Here is a 25,816-nt window from a genome sequence, read left to right as displayed (position 1 = left end):
CCATACTGAAAGTATGTGTAAACATTAGCAAACCACTGAATATCTTAGATCAAATAAAAAGAGAAAGAGCCTTGAGATAATCTCTGTCCTTTTCTTTCAAGTGAGGTCTCATTTAGAATTGTAAGTAAAATCAAATGACTAACAAAAAACTATCTACCCTCTTTCAGTGTAATAAAGAATGATAGATGACAATGAAAAACATAGTAGGAAAAAATAGTTAATGAATTAAAGAATGTTTCTAGAATCTTGAAGATCAATTGATGAGAATCAAGAAATGAAAGGAGATAGAAGAATATGTGTTCTATGGAAATTCAGTGCAAAATTAAATGTTCCATGTCAGCAAATAGTGCCAGGTGCTGTAAGCCAAGGATAAGAGCAGGCATTTATTCATGCATGCATATCATGAGACACCAAAGCAGAATGAACTCTGCCTGAAGGTTTAAGAAGGCATGGAAGTGTGAACATTGTTGTAAGATAATTTGTATTAATAATATTGTTAAATATAATTTCAATATTTAAATGAGTAGCCTTCATTCTATGGAAAACTAGATGCTGGCAAACGCTTCCTTCTCCAAGATTTTTAAAATTTCCAAAAAGACTCCTTGAATCCAAGATATTGTGTATATTGCTTTGACATAATTAATGATAGTAGGCATTATTGCTAGTTTATAGACAGAGAAATTGATACAAAAAGAACAGTTGAGATACTTGAGAATGCACAGATTATAATACATTCAAAAAAAATCAGTTATCTTAATTACAGGACTGATACTGTTTCATTTCATTACAATTTGCTTATCTAAGAGTTAAGGGAAAGACTTACTATTGTTGTTCAGTCTCAAAGTCATGTCCAACTGTTTGTGACCCCATGGACTGTAGTATGCGAGGCTCCTCTGTCCTCCACTGTCTCCCAGAGTTTGCTCAAGTTCATGCCCATTGAGTCCATGATGTTATCTAATTATCTCATCCTCTGCCACCTCCTTTTCCTTTTGCCTTCAATCTTTCCCAGCATGAGGGTCTTTTCCAATGAGTTGGTTCCTTGCATCAGGTGGCCAGTACTGGAGCCTCAAATTTAGCATCAGAACTTCCAATGAATATTTAGGGTTGATTTACTTTAGGACTGACTGGTTTGACCTCCTTGCATCCAAGAGACTTCTTTAGCATCACAGTTTGAAAGGGAAATAATAGCACTCCCATAACTATTATATCTTCACTTTCTTTATTACCATCAGTAATGTATTTAATTTTTGACACATACAAAAAATAGATGAAGTAGGTTAAGATATTTACATTCATGTGTGCCATATGTGTGTACTCAGTCACTCAGTCATGTCTGACTCCTGCTAACCCGTGGACTATATAGTCCACCAGGCTCCTCTGTCCATGGAATTTTTCATGCAAGAACATTGCAGTGAGTTGCCAGTTACTTCTCCAGGGGATCTTCCGACCCAGGAATCGAACCTGCATCTCCTGCATTGGCAGACAAATTCTATACCAGTGCACTACCTAGGAATCTCCACAAGCCCTAGAAAAATAAAAATCCAGATTTATAAATCAAATGTTATAATTAAACTGTTAACTCTTTTAAAGAGAAATTAATCTGAAGGAACAAAATCTACAAAAGAAATTAAACCTATAAAGAGACATTATCATTAGATAAATAAATGATGTTCTCTACAAGTATTAGTAATAATTTTTAGTTACAGAAACTGAGTATCCCTTGAGTTACACATTTGAAAGAGAGAAGCGGGTGTATAGTGAAGTGTTGACAAATTCTTTTTTCTTTCCTGTTAGGATATTTATGATGGGTTAATTCTTGAATTTATCTGTACCCTCTGGTTAATTTCATAGACATTACCGAAAGATCAACTGGTAAAGATTAGTTATATTTATACTAATTTAAATACAGCTTATAGACAGGCAGTGTTAGGCATTTTTTTATGTATATATTACTATTTGTGATATTAAGCAATTGTGCATGAATCTTTGCTTGGAAAGTGAAAGTCGCTCAGTCATGTTGGATTCTTTGCAATCCCATAGACTATACAGTCCATGGAATTCTACAGGCCAGAATATTGGAATGGGTTGCCTTTCCCTTCTTCAAGGGATGTTCCCAACGCAGGAATTGAACCCAGGTCTCCTGCAGTGTGGGCAGATTCTTTACCAGCTGAGCCATAAGGGAAGTCCAGGAATACTGTAGTGGGTAGCCTATCCCTTCTCCAGGGTATCTTCCCAACCCTGGAATCGAACTGGGGTCTCCTACATTGCAGGCGGATTCTTTAACAACTGAGCTATCAGGGAAGCTCCAAATTCTCATCTAGATTACTAATCTGTTTCCTGATACTAAGTGCAAAAAAAGAATCCATACATAGATTTTTTTTTCATTGCAACTTTGTTAATTCAAGTAAGCTCTCGCAAAGATTCTAAGTAGGAAATGCATTTTGGAAATTGGTATGAAGTACAGTAATGAAAGCAGTGTGACAGTGCCATGTCAGATGTTTGATATTCAATTTTTATCACTCTTGGAAGAAGTGGGAAGAAAAGATCCATATATTCAGCTTCCTCTGGTTACACATGAAACAATTCTCTTAATTTATACTGAGAAAGTGGAGGCAATGAAAAGTTTTCTTTCTATTTTTAAATTACTGTTCACAAACATATGACTTATAATTTAGTCTTGTGTTCATTCCTCATCACATATCTAATAAAAAATCTCCCATGAGAAATGACTGTGTCACAAATACAAATGGCGGTACCAGTATATTTGTAAATACTTTACCAGTTATCAAGGCAAAGTATTTTTTTTCTACACATTTTAAGCAAAATTCTAACAGCTTACTTATCTGAAAGTGTTAGAGTTGGGTAAATTTAAAATGGCTATGAAAAAGTGGATTTGTCTTAAAGAATAAAACACAATTAATTAATTTTCTTATTTAAAATGTAGTCAAATTGACTTCAGGCAGAAAACCCAAAATATGTAAAAAATGTAAATGACAACATAATAATTAGGAATAATTACCCTATCAGTAAACATGGGAAGAGTGAAATTAAATCATATTTCTGTGAGCCCTCTGAGACAAACATTAAAAAGTGACCTTTCACATCTTCACAGTGTTTTCTTAAGTAATAGTTTTTTTCAAAGCTGAAATCACATCCTTATTCCTAAGACTGTATATCAAGGGGTTAAACGTTGGCGTCACAGCAGTGTAGGAAACAGAGAGCATTTTGTATGTTCCTGGGGAATGATTTAACTGCGGGCGTAAATAGGTAATAGTCATGGAGCCAAAGAATAAAAGCACAACGGTGAGATGGGAAGAGCAGGTGGAGAAGGCTTTGGACCGGCCTGTGGCTGAGCGCAGCTTTCAGATGGCAGAAATGATTCTGACATCAGAGCCAAGCATCACGAGGAAAGGAATCGTGGCAAACAGCACAGCAATCACATAGACACACATTTCATTAAGCGCAGTGTCCCCACAGGCCAGGGTGACCAACGAGGGATGTCACAGAAGAAGTGGTCGATCTGGTGTGAAGCACAGAAGGGCAGTGAGGACACCTGGCATGTCTGTGCTCTCTGGACTGGAATTCCACCCTCCCAGGCGCCAACAGCCGACTGGAGGCCCATCCTGTGGGTCATGAGCAGAGGGCGGCGCAGAAGCTGCACATGGACACACAGGGTCACAGCCCTCACCGCCAGGAGGAGCACCCCCGGGGCTCCCGGAACAGGAAGAAGCGCGTTTGATGGCGCAGCTCAGCAAAGAAACGCCCCTTCTGTCTTGGGTCCAAAGGTTCACTAGAATCCTACAGAGAGTGACAGATACATAACAGATTTCCAGTGACGGGAAATTTGCAAGGAAAAAATACATGGGTGTCTGGAGTACAGAGTCTACCCTCGTGATTATTATGATAAGACCATTTCCTGTTAAGATGAATATGTAGATGAGAAAGAAAATTCCAAATAGAAGTCCCTGGAGGTTCAGAAGATCCGAAAATCCCAGGAGAACAAATGCCATGACTGAAGAGAAATTGCTTCTGCTGTTTGGTCTCCTGGAAGCATCTGCAGAAGAAAAAAAAAAAAAATATATATATATATATATATATATATATAATCAATGTAAAGTCCTCTATCTCTCTGAGTGGCAGTTTTTCAAGTGATAAAATGTGTACACTGCACTTTCAAAACTAATTTGAGTCCTAGAAAAGCATCTAAATTTGATATTAAGCCGTAGTTTAAAGAAGTTCATTCTTTCACAAAAAATAATCCATCAGAAAAGAGTAATATCAGGAACTAGGTCTCCTGATAGATGGCTGTAGTTTCCCGTTACTAATAATGAAATAATTGATGCTGCGTTTTGTTATTCAGCTTTGTGACAGGAATATATAGCAAGAGATCTGGCAATTTTATTAAGAATGACCTTTCCATCAATTCTCCTTTCTCATGTTATTTCTTTTAAATTAATTGCATTTATTTATATTTTGATTTAAGCTATCCAAATATTTTTGAGTTACCATGCAACTATAATTAAAAAATAAGCCAAAAAAAGTGATTTGGGGGATGATCTTTGTGATTTTTTTGTGTTATAATAGTTGGTATAGTCAGTTTATTTCAATTGAAAGTCAAAAAAAACTCAGCCAAAGAAGTTTTTATCAAATCTAAAACACTGATTTTGCATTTGAGTGGTAATTCTTGCAATCGATAGCCATGCTTCAATAAATTTCAACTTAAAGATGTTATATAAATCAACTAAGATCAAAGCAAATAAAAAGCATTATTAAGACTGAATTTTAGGCATGTACAACTCAAAATCCAAGTTACTTTTTACTGCAACAGATAATTTCAGGGGAACATACAATGTATCATTTATATATACTTCTCCTTCCTGGGAACTAACATATATAAATAAACCAAAAAGTATTTGATTTACAAATGGATAACAATATCTAATGATCATTCACCTAGAACCAGACATCCTGGAATGTGAAGTCAAGTAGGCCTTAGAAAGCATCACTACGAACAAAGCTAGTGGAGGTGATGGAATTCCAGTTGAGCTATTTCAAATCCTGAAAGATGATGCTGTGAAAGTGCTGCACTCAATATGCCAGCAAATAGGGAAAACTCAGCAGTGGCCACAGGACTGGAAAAGGTCAGTTTTCATCCCAATCCCAAAGAAAGGCAATGCTAAAGAATGCTCAAACTACGACACAGTTGCACTCATCTCACACGCTAGTAAAGTAATGCTCAAAGTTCTCCAAGCCAGGCTTCAGCAGTACGTGAACCGTGAACTTCCAGATGTTCAAGCTGGTTTTAGAAAAGGCAGAGGAACCAGAGATCAAATTGCCAACATCCTCTGGATCATCGAAAAAGCAAGAGAGTTCCATAAAAACATCTATTTCTGCTTTATTGACTATGCCAAAGCCTTTGACTGTGTGGATCACAACAAACTGTGGAAAATTCTCAAAGAGATGGGAATACCAGACCATCTGACCTGCCTCTTGAGAAACCTGTATGCAGGTCAGGAAGCAACAGTTAGAACTGGACATGGAACAACAGTTCAGTTCAGTTCAGTCGCTCAGTCACGTCCGACTCTTTGCGACCCCATGAATTGCAGCACGCTAGGCCTCTCTGTCCATCACCAACTCCTGGAGTCTACCCAAACCCATGTCCATCGAGTCAGTGATGCCATCCAGCCATCTCATCCTCTGTCGTCCCCTTCTCCTCCTGCCCCCAATCCTACCCAGCATTAGGGTCTTTTCCAATGAGTCAACTCTTCGCATGAGGTGGCCAAAGTATTGGAGTTTCAGCTTCAACATCAGTCCTTCCAATGAACACCCAGGATTGATCTCCTTTAGGATGGATTGATTGGATTTCCTTGCAGTCCAAGGGACTCTCAAGAGTCTTCTCCAACACCACAGTTCAAAAGCATCAATTCTGTGGCGCTCAGCTTTCTTCACCGTCCAACTCTCACATCCATACATGACCACTGGAAAAACCATAGCCTTGACTAGATGGACTTTTGTTGGCAAAGTAATGTCTCTGCTTTTAAATATGCTATCTAGGTTGGCCATAACCTTCCTTCCAAGGAGTAAGCGTCTTTTAATTTCATGGCTGCAGTCACCATCAGCAGTGATTCTGGAGCCCAAAAAAATAAAGTCTGATACTGTTTCCACTGTTTCCCCATCTATTTCCCATGAAGTGATGGGACCAGATGCCATGATCTTAGTTTTCTGAACGTTGAGCTTTAAGTCAACTTTTTCACTCTCCTCTTTCACTTTCATCAAGAGGCTCTTTAGTTCTTCACTTTCTGCCATAAGGGTGGTGTCATCTGCATATCTGAGGTTATTGATATTTCTCCCGGCAATCTTGATTCCAGCTTGTGCTTCTTCCAGCCCAGCGTTTCTCATGATGTACTGTGCATATAAGTTTAATAAGCAGGGTGACAATATACAGCCTTGACGTACCCCTTTTCCTATTTGGAACCAGTCTGTTGTTCCATATCCAGTTCTAACTGTTGCTTCCTGACCTGCATACAGGTTTCTCAAGAGGCAGGTCAGATGGTCTGGTATTACTATCTCCAGAAAAACATCTATTTCTGCTTTATTGACTATGGCAAAGCCTTTGACTGTGTGAATCACAATAAACTGTGGAAAATTCTGAAAGAGATGGAACAACAGACTTGTTCCAAATAGGAAAAGGAGTATGTCAAGGCTGTATATTGTCACCCTACTTATTTCACTTATATGCACAGTACATCATGAGAAACGCTGGGCTGGAAGAAGCACAAGCTGGAATCAAGATTGCTAGGAGAAATATCAATAACCTCAGATATGCAGATGACACCACCCTTATGGCAGAAAGTGAAGAGGATCTAAAAAGCCTCTTGATGAAAGTCAAAGAGGAGAGTGAAAAAGTTAGCTTAAAGCTCAACATTCAGAGCTAAGATCATGGCAAAACTAAGATCATGGCATCTGGTCCCATCATTTCATGGGAAATATATGGGGAAACAGTGGGAACAGTGTCAGACTTTATTTTGGGGGGCTCCAAAATCACCGCAGATAGTGATTGCAGCCATGAAATTAAAAGACACTTATTCCTGGGAAGGAAAGTTATGACCAACCTAGAAAGCATATTAAAGATCAGAGACATTACTTTGCCAACAAAGTTCCATCTAGTCAAGGCTATGTTTTTTCCAGTAGTCATGTATGGATGTGAGAGTGGGACTGTGAAGAAAGCTGAGTGCCAAAGCATTAATGCTTTTTAACTGTGGTGCTGGAAAAGACTCTTGAGAGTCCCTTGGACTGCAAGGAGATCCAAGCAGTCCATCTTAAAGGAGATCAGTCCTGGTTGTTCATTGGAAGGACTGAAGTTGAAGCTGAAACTCCGATACTTTGGCTACCTCATGCGAAGAGTTGACTCATTGGAAAAGACCCTAATGCTGGGAAGGATTGGGGGCAGGAGGAGAAGGGGACGACAGAGGATGAGATGGCTGGATGGCATCACTGACTCGATGGACATGAGTTCGGGTAAATTCTGGGAGTTGGTGATGGACAGGGAAGCCTGGCGTGCTGTGATTCATGGGGTCGCAAAGAGTCAGACACAACTGAGCGACTGAACTGAACTGAACAATATCCAATATTAATTAGAGTATTATACCCTCCACTAATGATTGGTATGGGATGCACTATTCTCATTATTGTGTTTTGTGTTCACCTCTCTCTCTGCACATTGAAGTCTTTTCTTAGTTCTTTCCCAATATTGTAACAATATCCTTCCAAATTTTTCTTAAGTATTTTGGGAAAAACAAATCAGAGAAAAGTAAAAATAACAATCAAAAAACAAATTGGAAATGAGCAGTCTACAACTGAGTGCTAATTTGCTTGACTAAGATTTGAGACAAGTTCTTAATAAGATGCAATGATAAGTAATTTTTGAAATTTCCACATGTATTTTATTGTGATTATTAAATAGAAATTGCATGATAAAACATTTTGAAATGTAGAGAACTTACTAAGCAATTTCTATCCAATTTCTAATTCCCTCCTTAAATATTATAGTAGCATAAAATCTTTCCTTCATATAAAATTGCTGAGGATTTTCTCTATGAATTTGGAATGTTTTCCAGGTGGTTTCAGGGATACCAATCATGCATGGCTTTATTATCTTACTGAAAAATATTAATGTATTCATCTATGACAGCAAAAGATGTATATATACTGATCACACATTGTGTTGGGCTCATATTATTTCTGTTTTAATAACCTCAACACTGAGAATGGAGTTACAAAGAAAAAGTGTACAAACAAAACAGTTGGTGACTACAAATTCCATTCTAAGTTCACTGTTTATTTCAGACTTTGATTAACAGTTTCTTTTTGTGTTAAATGATTTTATGTTTACTTTCCAAAACAGTTTAATTGAAATTACAGTGTTATGCAATACAGAGGGGATCCCACATGGCACTATTGGTAAACAATCTGCCTGCCAGTGCAGGAGATGCAAGAGTTGCAGGTTCGATCCCTAGGTCTGGAAGATTGCCTGGAGGAAGAGATAGCGACCCTCTCCAGCATTCTTGCCTGGAAAATTCCATGGACAGAGGAGCCTGATGGGCTACAGTCTAGGAGATTGCAAAGAGTCAGACACAATTGTGCATGCATTCACACACGCAATACAGAAATGGTGGCATTATCCACCACATCTACTATAAGGCTCTCCACATTTTATTTTTTCAAATGATACTTAAGCAATAAAACGATTATGAGGTGGATGAAATTCAAGCAACATAAAGAGAGAAAAGGAAGAAGAGGGCAAGAGAAAGAGAGTGGGAGAGAGGGAGAAGGAGGAAAGAAAGAGGGAAGAAGGGAGGGAAGGAGAGAAGGAGGGAGAGAAAGAAGGGAGGGAGAGAAAGATGGAAAAGCCGCAACCTATGAATTATTCTCAGTATTTTCATAACAAAATATTCACCTTAGTGAACCCCTGGTGGCTCAGCGATAAAGACTCCACCTGTAATGCAGGAGACATGGGTCCAATCTCTGGGTCAGGAAGATCCCCTGGAGAAGGAAATGGCAACCCGCTCCAGTATTCTTTCCTGGGAAATCTCTTGGATGGAGGAGCCTGGTGGGCTGCAGCCCATGGGGATCACAAGAGTCAGACAGGACAGTGACTAAACCACCACCAGTGTTTTCAATCTACGCCTAATACGGGAGATGAGATTAGTATTGTGATTTGATTGTATACTTATACCCCTTCACTGTAGATAGAGAAAGGCAGTGTCAAGTCACTACTCTAAAATTAATTCTACTCAAACTTTTCTTTTGCAGACGTCCTTCCAAGTGAACAGTAAACAGGCTTGATTCTTTTAATTAAGGCTTTTTGTTTGTTTGTTTGTTTTTCCTTTAGGTTGGCTTCTTTTCTTAGGGACACAGGCCAATTTCTCTTTTATTTAGCTAATGACCTCAGGGCTCTAACTCCCTCTGGATGAGGACAAAGACAATTCTATTTGTAGTCTGATTTTGTAGTATTTATTTAATCAGAAAATCATAACATCAATGATTTTTTTTAATGCCCTAAAACGTTAGATTCCTTTTCAAGAGGACTTTTCTGTTGGCTCAGATGGTAAAGAGTCTGCCTGCAGTGCAGGAGACCTGGGTTTGACCCCTGGGTCAGGTAGATCCCCTTGAGAATGGAATGGCTACTGACAACTCCAATATTCTTGTGGGAAAATTCCATGGACAGAGGAGCCTGGAGGGCTACAGTCCATGAGAACAAAGAGTTGGACACAACTGAGCAACTGATACTTTTCAAAATAGTGTTTCTTCAGAAATAATACTGTATTTCATTGATGGTAGTATGCAAACACTTTTAAAACATTTTAAAAGAAACCAATTACTGCCTTCTTCAGTAAGTTTTCCTACATTTAAAATTTTCTTCAAAACTGCCTCAACTATTTTAATAACTTTTGTTACATTAAAACTAACAATACATTTCAAAATTATTTTAGTCATTTATCTCACTAATTTTCTAACAGAATAATGAAGATGTTGCCTGAAATATAGTCTAACTTGTCAAATCTAGTATATTATCTCAATAGCCAGTAAATATTTGGGCTTTATAAACTTTGATATTTAAGATGTGATTAGCTAAGAAAATCAATCTAAAATGTAAACAACACTTTTGATGTAAGAGTTCACGCTTACCTTCCTGGATTGGAATGAAGTTATTTCTTTCTTTGATAAGGAGTATTTTAAATGTTGTTCTATTGATATTCAACTTTAAACAATTTGAATGTTAGGTGCTGCAAATGTCTTTCTAAATCATTTTTTTCCCTCCAAAGCAAATAGTGTTCTTTAAGTAGAAATAGATTTCTTTTGGCCTTGGGAATTATTTCTCTCCTGTATCAATGTATAATTGAACGGATTCATTATACTAGCCATTCAAATATTTTGGAAAGCAACCAAAAATGCCCCTGGCCATAGCATTCCTTTTCAGTGATGTCTTACTCTATTCTGCAGTGCTTTAAATAACAACGCAACTGACTTCGGGATTCTTGCCTGGAGAATCCCATGGACAGAGGAACCTGGTGGCCTACAGTCCATTGGGTCACAAAGAGTCGGACATGACTGAAGCTACTTAGTGTGCAAGGACATAAATATCCTAGGGGAATTAGGACATCTAATGTTGATGGAGGAGTAGGTACTAGACCAATGGAATCTAAGACATTTAAAAATTTCCCAACACAAATATCACTAACTGATTTTTGACAAAGGTTCAAAATCATTCAATATATTTAAGAAAAAAATATATTGTCTTAAAAAAGTTATTAAAGCATTGCACATGCAAATCCAAAGAAACAAACAACAACAACAACAACAAAAAAACCCCTGAACTTCTATATAAACCATAAAACCTTATTTAAAAATTAACTCAAAATTGATCGAATGAGGGAGAGAAAAGGTGATGTCATCCAACCATCTCTTTCTCTGTTGCTCCCTTTCTCTCTTGCCCTCAGTCTTTTGCAAACATGCACACATACACACAGAAACACACAGAGATGCATTTCCAGAAACTGGATGTATGATTCCAGGGGCTGTGTGTGCATGTCTGTGTGCTCAGTTGCTTCAGTTGGGTCTGATTCTTTGTGATCCTCAGGCTGCCCCAATTGGCTTGCTGTAGTTTCTCATTAAATTTAACGATTGAATATTTTAAAATTAGTATAAATTAACAGATACAGACATAGATAAGATATCTAGATACAGATATAGATATAAATATCCTGCAGCTTCCCAGGTGGTGCTAGTGGTAAAGAATCCATCTGCCAATACAGGAGACCTAAAAGATTCAGGTTCAATCCCTGGGTTGGAAAGATCCGCTGATAGTTTGTGAGTTTTGAGGAATCAGTCCATTTCATCTTATTGGTGATTTATAGACACAGAGTTATTAAAAGCATCTTTATTAATCCTTTAATAATATCTATAGATTTCAATGTGCCAGTGCTCATACTTTGTGTTTAATACATGTGATATGTCTTTTTTCATTGTCTATTTTTTAAAAATAATATCTACTTTATAAAATTTACAAAGTATCAGCTTTTTACTTGATTGCCTTTCTTTATTTTTTTAGTTTTGGTGATTTCTACTCTTTTTGTTTTTTCTTCCTTCTGTTTGATTTGGATTTATTTCACTATGACTTTTAGAATATATTGTGGTGAAAATTTAATTTATTGACTTAAGATGTTATTTTAATGTTCTAAGTGTTCAGTACTATGATATTTAAGTACTACTTTGGCTGCATCTCATAGATTGTGATATGTTACATTTATGTTAAGTAAAAATGTAGATCAATAAGAGGAAGACCTCCAGATACTTGAAAAATTACATTGTAAAGAAGCATTTAACAGGAGGCTTCCTGTATGCTGTTTTCGGTCTTGCATAAATTCTTTATTCCTCATTAGCACTTGAATGCAGGTGCTAGAGGAGCCACACAAGTTCCCGGAATAATAGGAATTTATGTCTCTCGTTCGTATGGAAAGTAGCCTTTCCATATTGTGAAAAGTAGCCATTTACAACTCTCTTCCCTTCTGATATGGAAAGTAACTTTTACAATCCCCTCTCTTGAAAATCATTCTAGCCTCAAGCTTCCTGAATAACTTGTAAGATTTTTTTTATCCCTATTTCTGCTGAAAAGGCTATCTTGTAAGACAGTATATATATGCCCACAATATGTTGAATAAACGCCTTTGTTCCATCAGAACACTGGTCCCCATGTCTTTCTTCAGTTCTCTCTCTCTCTCCCTTTCAGGCTGCTTCCACGGAGCACAGGTGTCCTCTGTGTCTACTTACCCACCCAGGTGACTTGTGCCTACATAGATGGAGCTAACTCTTTGTCTAGAGTTATATTGACATGCTGTGTAAACCAGGGAATATCAGCCTCTTTTCTTCCTTCTTTCACTTTCTTATCGTCGACTCTGTACCCCCAAGTTCCGGTCCATTAAAGGACCACAACAAATAGTACGCCAGAACAGGGACACGGAATACGTGGCAGTTCGGGCAGAGTGACCCAGAGCTTATTGAAGCTGGTAAGTACTAAAGACATGGGTATAAGGGTGAGCCTATTCAGGCTGGTAAATACTAAGGACATAAATATAATGACAGGAAAGCCCAATCAACTTTTTACTTAACTTTATCACTTGTTTAAAGCTCAAGGATTTTCAGTTTCACACCAGGAAATAGAGGCTGGCCTTCAAACAGTGGTTGAATGTAATCCTTGGTTCCCTGAGGAAGACAATATTGATTCAGAAATTAGGCACCAGGTCAAAAAGAATGCTAAATGAGCCGCCAGACAGGGAAAAAACATTCCTACAGATTTCTGGCCTTAATGGGCTCCTATTGAAACTATGATTCTGCCATTTCAAGGTAATCCTGGCCCTCCTGATATTCAACAATAGGCAGAACACTTATTACATAAATATAAGCTAAATGATAAAACCTTACAAAAGGCCCAATTAGAACAACATAATATATTTACAAACCCTCCCCGGGTTGTTCCAAGCACTCCTCGTCTGCCATCAGACACAAATCTAAAAGCCTCTCCTTTGCTAAAACCTAATGATTCTGGCAACGACTCCTCTAGGACACCTTTTGACATTAAAATTAACACCCTTCTAAATAACAACGATGAGTTTTTACCACATACTCTTAATTGTAAAAAGTTGCTACCCGCCCACTCTCCTTCGAGACAGAGGCTTTCTAAATTGATGGCTTTACAATCGCAGGTCTCTGAAGCCGATGGTTTTTCTGCTCTTCCAGTTTTAAGAAATCATGACGCTCAAGGGCACGTAATACCTCAATATGAGGCTATTAACTTTTATCATATGCAACAAATAAAAAAGACTATAACTATGTACGGCCCACATTTACCTTTTACTGAAGTACTTCTAAATTCTATAACATCCACTCTTGGATATTTTATTCCCCATGATTGGCTTACTCCTTGGAAGGAAGGTTATGACCAACCTAGATAACATATTGAAAAGCAGAGACCTTATTTTGCCAACAAAGGTCCGTCTAGTCAAGGCTATGGTTTTTCCAGTAGTCATGTATGGATGTGAGAGTTGGGTGGTGAAGAAAGCTGAGCGCCGCAGAATTGATGCTTTTGAACTGTGGTGTTGGAGAAGACTCTTGAGAGTCCCTTGGGCTGCAAGGAGATCCAACCAGTCCATCCTAAAGGAGATCAGTCCTGGGTGTTCATTGGAAGGACTGATGCTGAAGCTGAAACTCCAATACTTTGGCCACCTCATGTGAAGAGTTGACTCATTGGAAAAGACCCTGATGCTCAGAAGGATTGGGGGCATGAGGAGAAGGGGGACAACAGAGAATGAGATGGCTGGATGGCATCACCGACTTGATGGATATGGGTTTGGGTGGACTCTGGGAGTTGGTGATGGACAGGGAGGCCTGGCGTGCTGCAGTTCATGGGGTCGCAAAGAGTAGGACACGACTGAGTGACTGAACTGAATGTATATGTAGCATCAGCAAAAAAGGCATTCATTTCAGAAGAATTAAAAATAGATCCCTTGTTCTTACTGTTAATTAATTTAGGAAACCCTGATTCAGATAATCTTTTTACTTTTCTGATTCTCATCATTATATTATCAAGTGAGAAATTACAGAGTACTTTGTAATATGCATGTGTGCACTCAGTCGCTTCAGTCTTCTGACTCTTTGGGAACCTATGGACTGTAGTCCACCAGGCTCCTCTGTCCTTGGGATTCTCCAGGCAAGAATACTGGAGTGGGTTCCATGCCCTTTTCCAGGAGACCTTTCTTCCCCAGTGATCAAACCCACGTCTCTCATCTCTTACATTCCAGACAGATTCTTTACCACTTAACCACCAGGAAATGTCTTGTAATATATTTGGCCAATATATCAAAGATTACAACCTCATTATCATTATCATCAGTCATCTTAAGTATTAAGATTTATTAAGTGATTACTACATAGTAAGCATATATTTAAGTAGTTTGCATGTAGTATTAAATCAGGATATATCACAAAAATTTTTTTAAAATTATTTAGCTAAGTTGTATGATAGTAAGAGGAGTTATTAAAATGTGTTCTCATCCAATACCAAAGGAATCATTTGTTTGTTAAAATTAAATTCTATGGCAAACGAATGAGAAAATGAAGTAATATTGGCATGTTTTCCTTTTTATCCTAAAGGAAGTAGGCTTTTGAGCTGCATTCACCAATTTTAGGTTTTCATTTCCTATTTCAAATTGATTTCATAAACTTGCTCTAAGCAGTAATAAATGCATTGTGGTATAGCTGATTTACATGATATCATAATCCCTACATCAAAGAAAATTGTCGTTTCAGTGGAAATACCAGAACAATAAGCATGAATAATTTGAGCAAAAACAAAAGTGGCTCTATTTAGATGAATTATATAGTGATTTTCTCTTTGAGTTGTATAAAGAGAAGCATTGACAGTTTTCAGAAGTCAGAGAAACCAGCAAATATGTCACAAGATTTGAGGAAATCTTTGAACCTGAGATAGAGTTTAGAATACAAGTACAGTTTGTATAGAATTTGAATAATTATAATATTTCTTACTTTAGAAATAGTTTTATACTGACAATTCCATTTACTATTCATAAAAAGTTTCCCTTTGACAGAAAAAAGTTGAGACAAAAAATATTTTAATAAATGTGGAGCACTCCATTCTTGATATTAAGTTTTGCTTTCTTACTTCTTCTGGCTTCTCTTTGACATCTTAGTTTCAGTATGCTTTTCAAATGTACTATCCTACCCGAACATCAAGGAATAATTTACAAAGCAGATTAAAAAACGAGAGGAAACCTTACATACATAAACAGCAGATACAATAAAAAGAATAAAGCAGATGGCAGTTTCTGCGGGAAATGGGTGGCTCATTAAATGTAGGTGCATGCTGCTTGCTAAAAAGATTGATGATTCATTCAACAAGCAATTTGAATCAGTATCCAAGTACTACACTCTGCATTGATTTCAGTAGATGAATAAAATTTAGTAAAGGTGTAGGGACAAGGTATTGAAAAAAGGAGACATGATTGCATAGTCTCATATATAATGCATCTGTCAGCCACTAGCTTCTGACCATTTAAAAGAGTCATTCGTAGCATTTTTGCATTTCTAATAATCACATTTTTATTGAGAGAATTGTATAATAATGGAAAAAGTTTGATTATCTTTAGTACTGTAATGTGTAGTTTAAGATATTGTAGATGGTACATATATAAATAGTATGTGGTTTCCCTGATGGCTCAGATGATTAAGAATCTGCTTACCATGCAAAAGACCTGGGCTTGACCCCTGGGTAGGGAAAATCCCCTGCAGAAGGGAATGGCAACCCACCCCAGTGTTCTTGCTTTTGTATGGACTATTGGTTCTAGCCCATGTTTGTCTACATTTTTGTAGCAGAAATCTTGACTTTTGCCCTCACTTAATACCCTTAGAATATGTAGTTAGTTGTGTATCTTATTTTCAGTGACTTATTTTCTATTGGATTTCAAATAAGTTAACACATAATATGAAAATACATGTATAACATGCTGAAAACAATGAAGTAATTTACTACTTTTGCAAGAATAAGTAAAAAGAGTATAATTTCTAAATATACACACATACACGCCCCACAAAAAGTATGCTTGATCTCTAACAGGAAAGAAAGGAAGGAGAGATTTACATTTTCAGTGGGAATCTATTTTTATACTTTGAAAGTGAAGTGAAGTGAAAGTCTCTCAGTTGTGTCTGGCTCTTTGTGACAGTCCATGGAATTCTCCAGGCCAGAATAAGTGGGTAGCCTTTCCCTTCTCCAGGGGATCTTCCCAACCTAGGGATCAGAGCCAGGTCTCCCGCATCGTGGGCAAATTCTTTACCAGCTGAGCCACAAGGGAAGCCCAAGAATACTGGAGTGGGTAGCCTATACTTTCTCCAGTGGATCGTCCCAACCCAGGGATCAAACTGGGGTCTCCTGCATTGCAGGCAGATTCTTTACCAGCTGAGCTATCAGGGAAGCCCGAAATAACCTCCACCTGAACAGGGGCTTGAACCTTGGACCCTCAGACCAAAAGTCTGATGCTCTACTGACTGAGCTATCGGGGCTCTTATACCTTGGGGGAAATTCCAAAGAAGCAATCAAATTGATTCATTTTTTGTTTGTTTGTTTGTTTGTTTTTAAAACAAGCTCTGGCCAGTTTTATTAAAGAAAAATTGTACATGATTTACTTTTCACCCGTCTGTTCTGGCATGCTTCTAATAATATCAGAATCACCTGGATCAATGATAGCCAGTGTGCATACTCTGTAGTATTTTCCACATGCTGTACCCAATTCAATATTATTGCCACTGTAGTGATGGACACCAGTTTTGGCCAACATGGCATAATACTCTATTTCAGATTTCCTCAAGGCCGGGCAGTTGTTGGCGAGGATGACCAGTTTCGCTTTGCCTTGTCTGATCATTTTCAGAGTCTGTTTGTACCCCAGCACGTACTTTCCACTTTTCATAACCAGCTGGAGCCTAGAGTTGATCGACTCCAGTGACTTTTTCGTCTTCTTTGCGGCCACCATCTTCCTGCCTTAGATGCGGGAAGTCCCCAACCAAGAGCAGCCGCCAAGATGGCTGGGGACAAATTGATTCATCTTTAATGCATTCTAGAAGTTAATGAATCACATTTAATGGAAGAAATGTACTATTCATTGCCCAAAAAGATCTACAGAAAAAACAAAAGAAGCTAGTAATATAGTTAAAATAATACGAAAAATGCAAAAAAGATGGGAAATCTCAACTTATTGCATTCACATGCATGACTAACACAAACACATGCAAAAAAGAAAGAATGAATAAGTTGAATGGGATCATCAGTAAAACAGCAATTACTGAGATTGTGGGTAATTTAGGAAGATCTCACAGATGAGTTGTCGGTGGTGTCTGTTTCATGCAGTAAGTGAGTGAGAGGTGAACATTCTAGCTAGAACTGCTTTCGTGAACTTAAACCTGGATGTACTTGCCTCTTACGTCTCGAATGTTCCTGGGCCAAAAGAACAGCTTAAAATTCCTTTTCTCTCAACTGAGACATATGAATACAACTTATCACTACTGATATATGGACTTTACACTGAAATACACATGTTTGAAAACTAGTAACATCCCATAATATTATATAGTCAACTCATCAATTTTAAGAAAAAAATAAAATATGTAGAATGCCAGTGCCAAACAAGACTTTGGAAACACCACAGGAAAACCAATACTTTAAAAATTAACTATATTCATCCTTAAAACTATCTTAGGTCACTTACAGTATATTTCACCATGCAATCAAATTAACTTTCAATTGATAATAATTAAACACAGAACTGAGAGGTGAAGAGAAAAACACAGGCTGTAAGAGCAAAATCACTAATGTAAATGAATTTAACTCAAATTCTTGCATTTATGAGCATTCGGATGAAGAGCAAAATTATAATCACATATCTTCAAGAAAAAGTGATAATTCATGGCAGAAAATAAAGATTAAATGGATAACTTTTCTTACAAATTGATTTAATAATAATGAAAACTGTAATTCACAACCTGTTAGACACCTAGCAATTATAGGTTTGTTTTCTTCTCAATTGGAAAAAATGAATGGTGTACCATTTTTTATATATATAAGGAAACAAAAGCCAAAGAAAGTGAAATAACAGTACCTTTGATTGAATCATTTCCACAGATGAAATATGAAGAGATGGAAGCGGAAGACAACATGTCCACAGTGATACAATTTGTACTCCTAGGGTTTTCTGATCTCCCAAACCTTCAATGGCTATTATTTGGGGTGTTCTCCATCATTTACATCATTATCTTTATTGGAAATAGTCTTATAATAATAATAACTACACTTGACCCTGCAATGCACAAACCCATGTATTTCCTCCTGGCAAACTTTTCCTCCTTGGACATCTGTTACATGTCCATCACTCTCCCTAGGATTCTGGTGAACCTTTGGACTCAGGACAGAAGAATATCTATCCTGGACTGTGCTGCCCAATGTGCTTCTTCCTTATCCTTGGAATGACTGAGTGCTTCCTGCTGGCGGTGATGGCCTATGACTGCTGTGTGGCCATCTGTGACTCTCAGCACTATCCCCTGGTCATGACCCCAAAGACGTGCCTCCAGCTGGCTGTGGGCTCCTTGGGTCAGTGGAATCCCAGTGCAGACAGGGCAAATGTGCCAGATCTTCTCTCTGCGTTTCTGTCATTCGAACTAGATTAACCACTTCTGTGACATTTCCCCCATTCTGAAGCTGGCCTGCAGAGACACTTTTGCACATGAGCTCTCAGTTTATGCAGTAGCTCTGCTGTTTGTTGCTGTAACTTTTATGCTGATCCTTGCCTCCTATAGCCAAATCATTTCCACTATTCTGAGGTTGCCGACAGCCAGAGGACAGACTAAAGCCTTCTCCACATGCTCTTCTCACCTGTTGGTTGTGCTTTTATTCTTTGGATCTGCTACCATTGCATACTTAAGGCCCAAATCCAGTCATTCTGCAGGAATTGACAGACTCCTCTCTCTGTTCTACACCATAGTGACTCTGATGTTCAATCCTGTGATATACAGCCTTCAGAACAAGGATGTGATTACAGCACTGAGAAAATTATTACTTAAAAAATAGGGTGATGATTTTAATTATAAATGTTTTAACTGTTTGCTAAACAGTTAACAGAGAAACATTTTCATCTTCTATCTGACCCCTTTAAGAAGTTAGCCACCTCTATTCTCAGATGTACTTATGAATACTTTAGAAAACTAATCCACAATTTACTGGGCTTGGATATATACCAGATAAATGAGTCGTCAATCCTCCATGCCTAAGGAATAATCCTGCCTCATGAATTACATCAGTTCAGTTCAGTCGCTCAGTCGTGTCCAACTCTTTGTGACCCCATGAATCGCAGCATGCCAGGCCTCTCTGTCCATCACCAACTCCCAGAGTCTACCCAAACCCATGTCCATCAAGTCGGTGATGCCATCCAACCATCTCATCCTCTGTTGTCCCATTCTCCTCCTGCCCCCAATCCCACCCAGCATTAGGGTCTTTTCCAATGAATCAACTCTTCGCATGAGGTGGCCAAAGTATTGGAGTTTCAGCTTCAACATCAGTCCTTCCAATGAACACTCAGGATTGATCTCTTGTAGGATGGATTGATTGGATCTCCTTGCAGTCCAAGGGACTCTCAAGAGTCTACTCCAACACCACAGCTCGAAAGCATCAATTCTGCGGCGCTCAGCTTTCTTCACCGTCCAACTCTTACATCCACGCATGACCACTGGAAAAACCATAGCCTTGACTAGACGGACTTTTGTTGGCAAAGATACCCCTTGTCCAAGGTAAGGAGCAATGGCTGCACTTTGCTGGAGCAGCCGTGAAGAAATACCCCACGTCCAAGGTAAGAGAAACCCAAGTAAGACGGTAAGTGTTGCGAGAGGGCATCAGAGGGCAGACACACTGAAACTAAAATTACAGAAAACTGGCTAATCTGATCACTCGGACCGCAGCCTTATCTATCTCAATGAAACTAAGCCATGCCGTGTGGGGCCACCCAAGACGGATGGGTCATGGTGGAGAGGTCTGACAGAATGTGGTCCACCGGGGAAGGGCTGGCAAACCACTTCAGTATTCTTGCCTTGAGAACCCCATGAACAGCATGAAAAGGCAAAAAGATAGGACACTGAAAGATGAACTCCCCAGGTCAGTACGTGCCCAATATGCTAATGGAGATCAGTGGAGAAATAACTCCAGAAAGCATGATGGGATGGAGCCAAAGCAAAAACGATACCCAGCTGTGGAGGTGACTGGTGATAGACGCAAAGTCCAATGCTGTAAAGAGCAATATTGCATAGGAACCTGGAATGTTAGGTCCATGAATCAAGGCAAATTGGAAGTGGTCAAACAGGAGATGGCAAGAGTGAATGTCGACATTCTAGGAATCAGTGAACTAAGATGAACCAGAATGGGTGAATTTAACTCAGATGACCATTATATCTACTACTGTGGGCAAGAATCCCTTAGAAGAAATGGAGTAGCCATCATGGTCAACAAAAGAGTCCAAAAGGCAGTACTTGGATGCAATCTCAAAAACGATAGAATGGTCTCTGTTCGTTTCCAAGGCAAACCATTCAATATCACAGTAATTCAAGTCTATGCCCCGACCAGTAACGCCAAAGAAGCTGAAGTTGAACGGTTCTATGAAGACCTACAAGACCCTCTAGAACTAACACCCCAAAAAAGATGTCCTTTTCATTATAGGGGACTGGAATGCAAAAGTAGGAAGTCAAGAAACACCTGGCGTAACAGGCAAGTTTGGCCTTGGAGTACAGAATGAAGCAGGGCAAAGGCTAATAGAGTTTTGCCAAGAGAATGCACTGGTAATAGCAAACACCCTATTCCAACAACACAAGAGAAGACTCTACACGTGGACATCACCAGATGGTCAACACCGAAATCAGATTGATTATATTCTTTGCAGCCAAAGATGGAGAAGCTCTATACAGTCAGCAAAAACAAGACCGGCAGCTGACTGTGGCTCAGATCATGAACTGCTTATTGCCAAATTCAGACTTCAATTGAAGAAAGTAGGGAAAACCAGTAGTCCATTCAGGTATGACCTAGATCAAATCCCTTATGAGTATACAGTAGAAGTGGCAAATAGATTTAAGGGACGAGATCTGATAGACAGAGTGCCTGATGAACTATGGACAGAGGTTCGTGACATTGTACAGCAGACAGGGATCAAGACAATCCCCATGGAAAAGAAATGCAAAAAAGCAAAATGGCTGTCTGAGGAGGCCTTACAGATAACTGGGAAGAGAAGAGAAGCAAAAAGCAAAGGAGGAAAGGAAAGATATTCCCATCTGAATGCAGAGTTCCAAAGAATAGCAAGGAGAGATGAGAAAGCCTTCCTCAGCGATCAGTGGGAAGAAATAGAAGAAAACAACAGAATGGGAAAGACTAGAGATCTCTTCAAGAAAATGAGAGATATCAAAGGAACATTTCATGCAAAGATGGGCTCGATAAAGGACAGAAATGGTATGGACCTAACAGAAGCAGAAGATATTAAGAAGAGGTGGCAAGAATACACAGAAGAACTGTACAAAAAAGATCTTCATGACTCAGATAATCACGATGGTGTGATCACTCACCTAGAGCCAGACATCCTGGAATGTGAAGTCAAGTGGGCCTTAGAAAGCATCACTATGAACAAAGCTAGTGGAGGTGATGGAATTCCAGTTGAGCTATTTCAAACCCTCAAAGGTGATGCTGTGAAAGTGCTGCACTCGATAGGCCAGCAAATTTGGAAAACTCAGCAGTGGCCACAGGACTGGAAAAGGTCAGTTTTCGTTCCAATCCCAAAGAAAGGTCATGCCAAAGAATGCTCAAACTACCGCACAATTGCACTCATCTCACATGCTAGTAAAGTAATGCTCAAAATTCTCCAAGCCAGGCTTCAGCAATACGTGAACCGTGAACTTCCAGATGAATTACATAGTAATTTACATATTAAAAAAGCTAAAACAAAATTGAATCAGTTAAGTTTTTTGGCTTAAATATACTGGAAAATATATAAGTTTATTTATCTAAATAATTATCTCTATCTCCACATTTGCATTTGCTGGCATTCTTTGATTCTATAGCACAGAAAATGACTACTAGCAGTTGAAAATTGAATGTTTGAAGGAGAGATTGAATGAGTGAATGGGTAAATGAATATTGCTAGTGCCAACATCAGACTGCTAGCAAAAAAATCTAGATTTTTCAGAAAACCAATAATATTGGGAGCATATTTGCTAATTCTCTATAAACTCACATGAAATTACTTCAATCATAAAACCAAAAGAATAGCGTTCATAGACTTTGTTCTCTTCCTAAGTGCATGATAAAGAGTACCTTCCTACTCATCTTAACTGGTTTACTTTGCACATATTTGCATGTTCTACTTAGCAAATTTGATCCAAAATAATTTGCTTTGTGTTATTTAATCTGTTACATAACTGCATTCTAACAGCTAAATCCATGTCAATTTGAATTTTGAAAAGAGAATATATACGGATATAAAAGTGAAGAAAAGTTTTAGAAGTTATGTTCAGAATTACCCACAGTCCATACAATTGCATTACATTAGTGTGTCTGGACTAACTTCCTGTGTCTTTATCCTCTCCTTTAGTGTTGAAAATTTTAAATCATTGACTGATATAATCAAGGAAAGTGAACATATCTCACTAGGATTATTAATGCCCATCTTCCCAATTCCATCCTCAAATCAGCAACATTAAGAGATGATTTGTTGTAGCTGTCCCTGAGAACTTCTGCTACAGTTCTTTTGGCAATTATTCCATTCTCTAGTTTTAGTTTTAATTATAACCTAACTGGCTTCATCCCTGGATGTACCTTTATGGTGTATCAGAGAATAATTTATGGAAGTTAATGGTTCAATCAAATGAAGACCACATAAGCCAGTCATGGTATTTCATTGGGAGATTGTTATAGATATCTCTCCTGGTGAGATGAACTAGAATCCCTGGAAACAAGTACACTACAAAATGGACTTTACAGATATGATTAATATCATAAATCATTGAAATGGGGAGATTATTCAGGTAGAACCAATCTGATCACATAAGCCTTAAAAACAAGAAGAGAAAGAAAAGCAATATTCAAAAAATAGGTTATCACAGATGGAGCAGAGAAAAGGAGGGCTCATTTTGTCATTGTTGGCTCCAAAATCTGTTGGGACAAAGAGCAAGGATTGTCCTGATCTCTAGAAAGTGAGCATGATATTTGACCAGTTGCCAGCAAGGAGTCAGTCCTCTGTCCGACAACCTCAAGGAAGTAAATTCTGCCAATAATTTAATTGAACAAGAAAGATAGAATACTCACTAGAGCATAAAAAAAGAATGTGGCCCTCCCAACACTTTCGACCTATCATCTACAGAACTCTAAGATAATAAATTTTAAGGCACTCAGTTTGTGGTAATTTACTAAAACTGCAAGAGACAACTAATACACAGAAAATAATGATGTTCACAGAAAATAATATAAGAGATGGTGTAGATCTGCTCAGGATATACAAATTCAAAACTTCAAACTCATAACCAATTCAGCGGTACTATGAGGATTTGAAATATTCAATTTATCAGCCTCCATTCCAGCTGAGTATGAAGCAATGACTCAATTTTGGCTAGTAACATGAAGATAGATGTCAACAGGTGTTCAGTCTTTTGTTTCCACTACTTTCATCCTTAGTGTTAGTCACTCAGTCGTGCCTAACTCTTTGCGACCCCATGGACTGCAGCCCACCAAGCTCCTCTGTCCATGGGATTTTCCAAGCAAAGATAGTGGAGTGGGTTGCCATTTCCTTCTCCATCTTTCATCCTTGGAAGAGTGCAGAAGTCATATCTAAGAATGGGAAAGCAGGAAAGCATAAGGAACCTGACATTCCAATGTCTTTATTTTAAAAGTATAAGACTAGTCATACCACCCCACCAGAAGTGCTCTGTGAAGTAAATAAATGTGTTTTATTTCACAGGCTTAAATAAATAGATTCATCATTACTATTTTTCTAGATTCCATTTTATTTGCATTAATATACAATATTATTTGTTTCTCTCTTTCTGACTTACTTCACTCTATATATCATGCTCTAGATTCATCCACCTAATTAGAACTGACACAAATTCATTACTTTCTATAACTGAGTAATATTCCATTATATAAATGTACCACTACTTCTTTATCCATTCATCTGTCAGTGTACATCTAGGTTGCTCCAATGTCTTGGCTATTGTAAACAGTTCTGCATATCTCTTTGAATTATGGTTTTCTCAGGTTATATACCCAGGAGTGAGATTGCTGGGTCTTATGGAAGTTTTCATGGGGATGATTTTGATCACCACCTCCTTTACAACATTACAGACCTCCATTTATAGTTCTTTAGGCACTCTATCAGATATAATCCCTTGAATTGACCTGTTACTTCCATTGTATAATCATAAGGGATTTGATTTAGGTCATACCTGAATTGCCTCGTGGTTTTCCCTACTTTCTTCAGTTTAAGTCTGAATTTTGCAATAAAGAGTTTGTGATTTGAGCCACAGTCAGCTCCCAATCTTATTTCTGCTGACTGTATAGAGCTTCTCCATCTTTGGCTGCAAAGAATATAATTAATCTGATTTTGGCATTGACCGTCTGGTGATGTCCATGTGTAGAGTCGTCTCTTATGTTGTTGGAAGAGGGTGTTTGCTATGACCACTGCATTCTCTTGGCAAAACTCTGTTAGACTTTGCCCTGCTTCATTTTGTACTCAAAGACCAAACTTATCTATTACTCCAGGTATCTCTTGACTTCCTACTTTTGCATTCCAGTCCCCTATAATGAAAAGGACATATATTGGGTGTGTTAATTCTAGAAAGTCTTGAAGGTCATAATAGAACCATTCAATTTCAGCTTCTTTGGCATTAGTGGTTGGAGCATAGCCTTGGATTACTATGATATTGAATGGTTTGCCTTGGAAACAAACAGAGATCAGTCATTTTTGAGAGTGCACCCAAATACTGCATTTCAGACTCTTTTGTTGACTATGAGGGCTACTCCAGTTCTTCTAAGGGACTCTTGCCCACAGTAATAGATATAATGATCATCTGAATTAAATTTACCCATTCCCATCCATTTTAGTTCACTGATTCCTAAAATGTCAATGTTCACTCTTGCCATCTCCTGTTTTACCATTTCTAATTTACCTTGATTCATGGACCTAACATTCCAGGTTCCTCTGCAATATTGTTCTTTCAGCATCAAACTTTACTTTCACCACCAGACACATCCACAGCTGAGTGTTGCTTCCACTTTGGCTCGGCCTCTTCATTCCTCCTGGAGCTATTTTTTCACTCTTCAGTAGCATATTGGGCACCTACCAACCTGGAAAATTCATCTTTCAGTGTCATGTCTTTTTTCCTTTCCATACTGTTCATGGGGTTCTCAAGGCAAGAATGCTGAAGTGGTTTCCATTCCCTTCCCCAGTGGACCACACTTGGTCAGAACTCTCCACCTGTCCATCTTAGGTGGCCCTGCAGGGCATGGCTCATAGTTTCATTAAGTGAGAAAAGGCTGTGATCCATGTGATAAGTTTGGTTAGTTTTCTGTGATTGTGGTTTTCATTCTGTCTTCCCTCTGATGGATAAGGGTAAGAGGCTTGTAGAAACTTCTTGCTGGGAGGTACTGGCTGTGGCAAAATCTGGATCTTGCTCT

At 38.3% G+C, this 25,816-nt stretch overlaps 1 protein-coding gene, 1 long non-coding RNA gene and 1 pseudogene across 2 annotated transcripts in view; 1 reads left to right on the top strand and 2 right to left on the bottom strand.

The window, feature by feature from the left end:
• Nucleotides 1-1,196: 1,196 nt before the first annotated feature.
• Nucleotides 1,197-25,816, bottom strand: part of LOC145506871 (uncharacterized) — a 71,740-nt gene continuing 47,120 nt past the window's right edge. Inside the window, exon 2 of the long non-coding RNA XR_014054407.1 lies at nucleotides 1,197-4,054. This is a non-coding gene — a long non-coding RNA (uncharacterized LOC145506871). The remainder of the gene's footprint in view (nucleotides 4,055-25,816) is intronic.
• Nucleotides 16,751-17,151, bottom strand: LOC145521369 (large ribosomal subunit protein eL30). Its single transcript, XM_081529892.1, has one exon. It carries the CDS (start codon nucleotides 17,097-17,099, stop codon nucleotides 16,752-16,754), a length of 348 nt encoding a protein of 115 aa, XP_081386018.1. The 5' UTR covers nucleotides 17,100-17,151; the 3' UTR covers nucleotide 16,751.
• LOC145539172 (olfactory receptor 10AG1-like) lies at nucleotides 18,245-19,186 on the top strand (annotated as a pseudogene).

Source organism: Giraffa tippelskirchi, chromosome 1, assembly GCF_054371585.1.
Source record: "Giraffa tippelskirchi isolate mGirTip1 chromosome 1, T2T-mGirTip1v1.2.pri, whole genome shotgun sequence".
NCBI classification, from domain to species: domain Eukaryota; kingdom Metazoa; phylum Chordata; class Mammalia; order Artiodactyla; family Giraffidae; genus Giraffa; species Giraffa tippelskirchi.
This window is presented reverse-complemented; position numbering and strand designations above follow the sequence as displayed.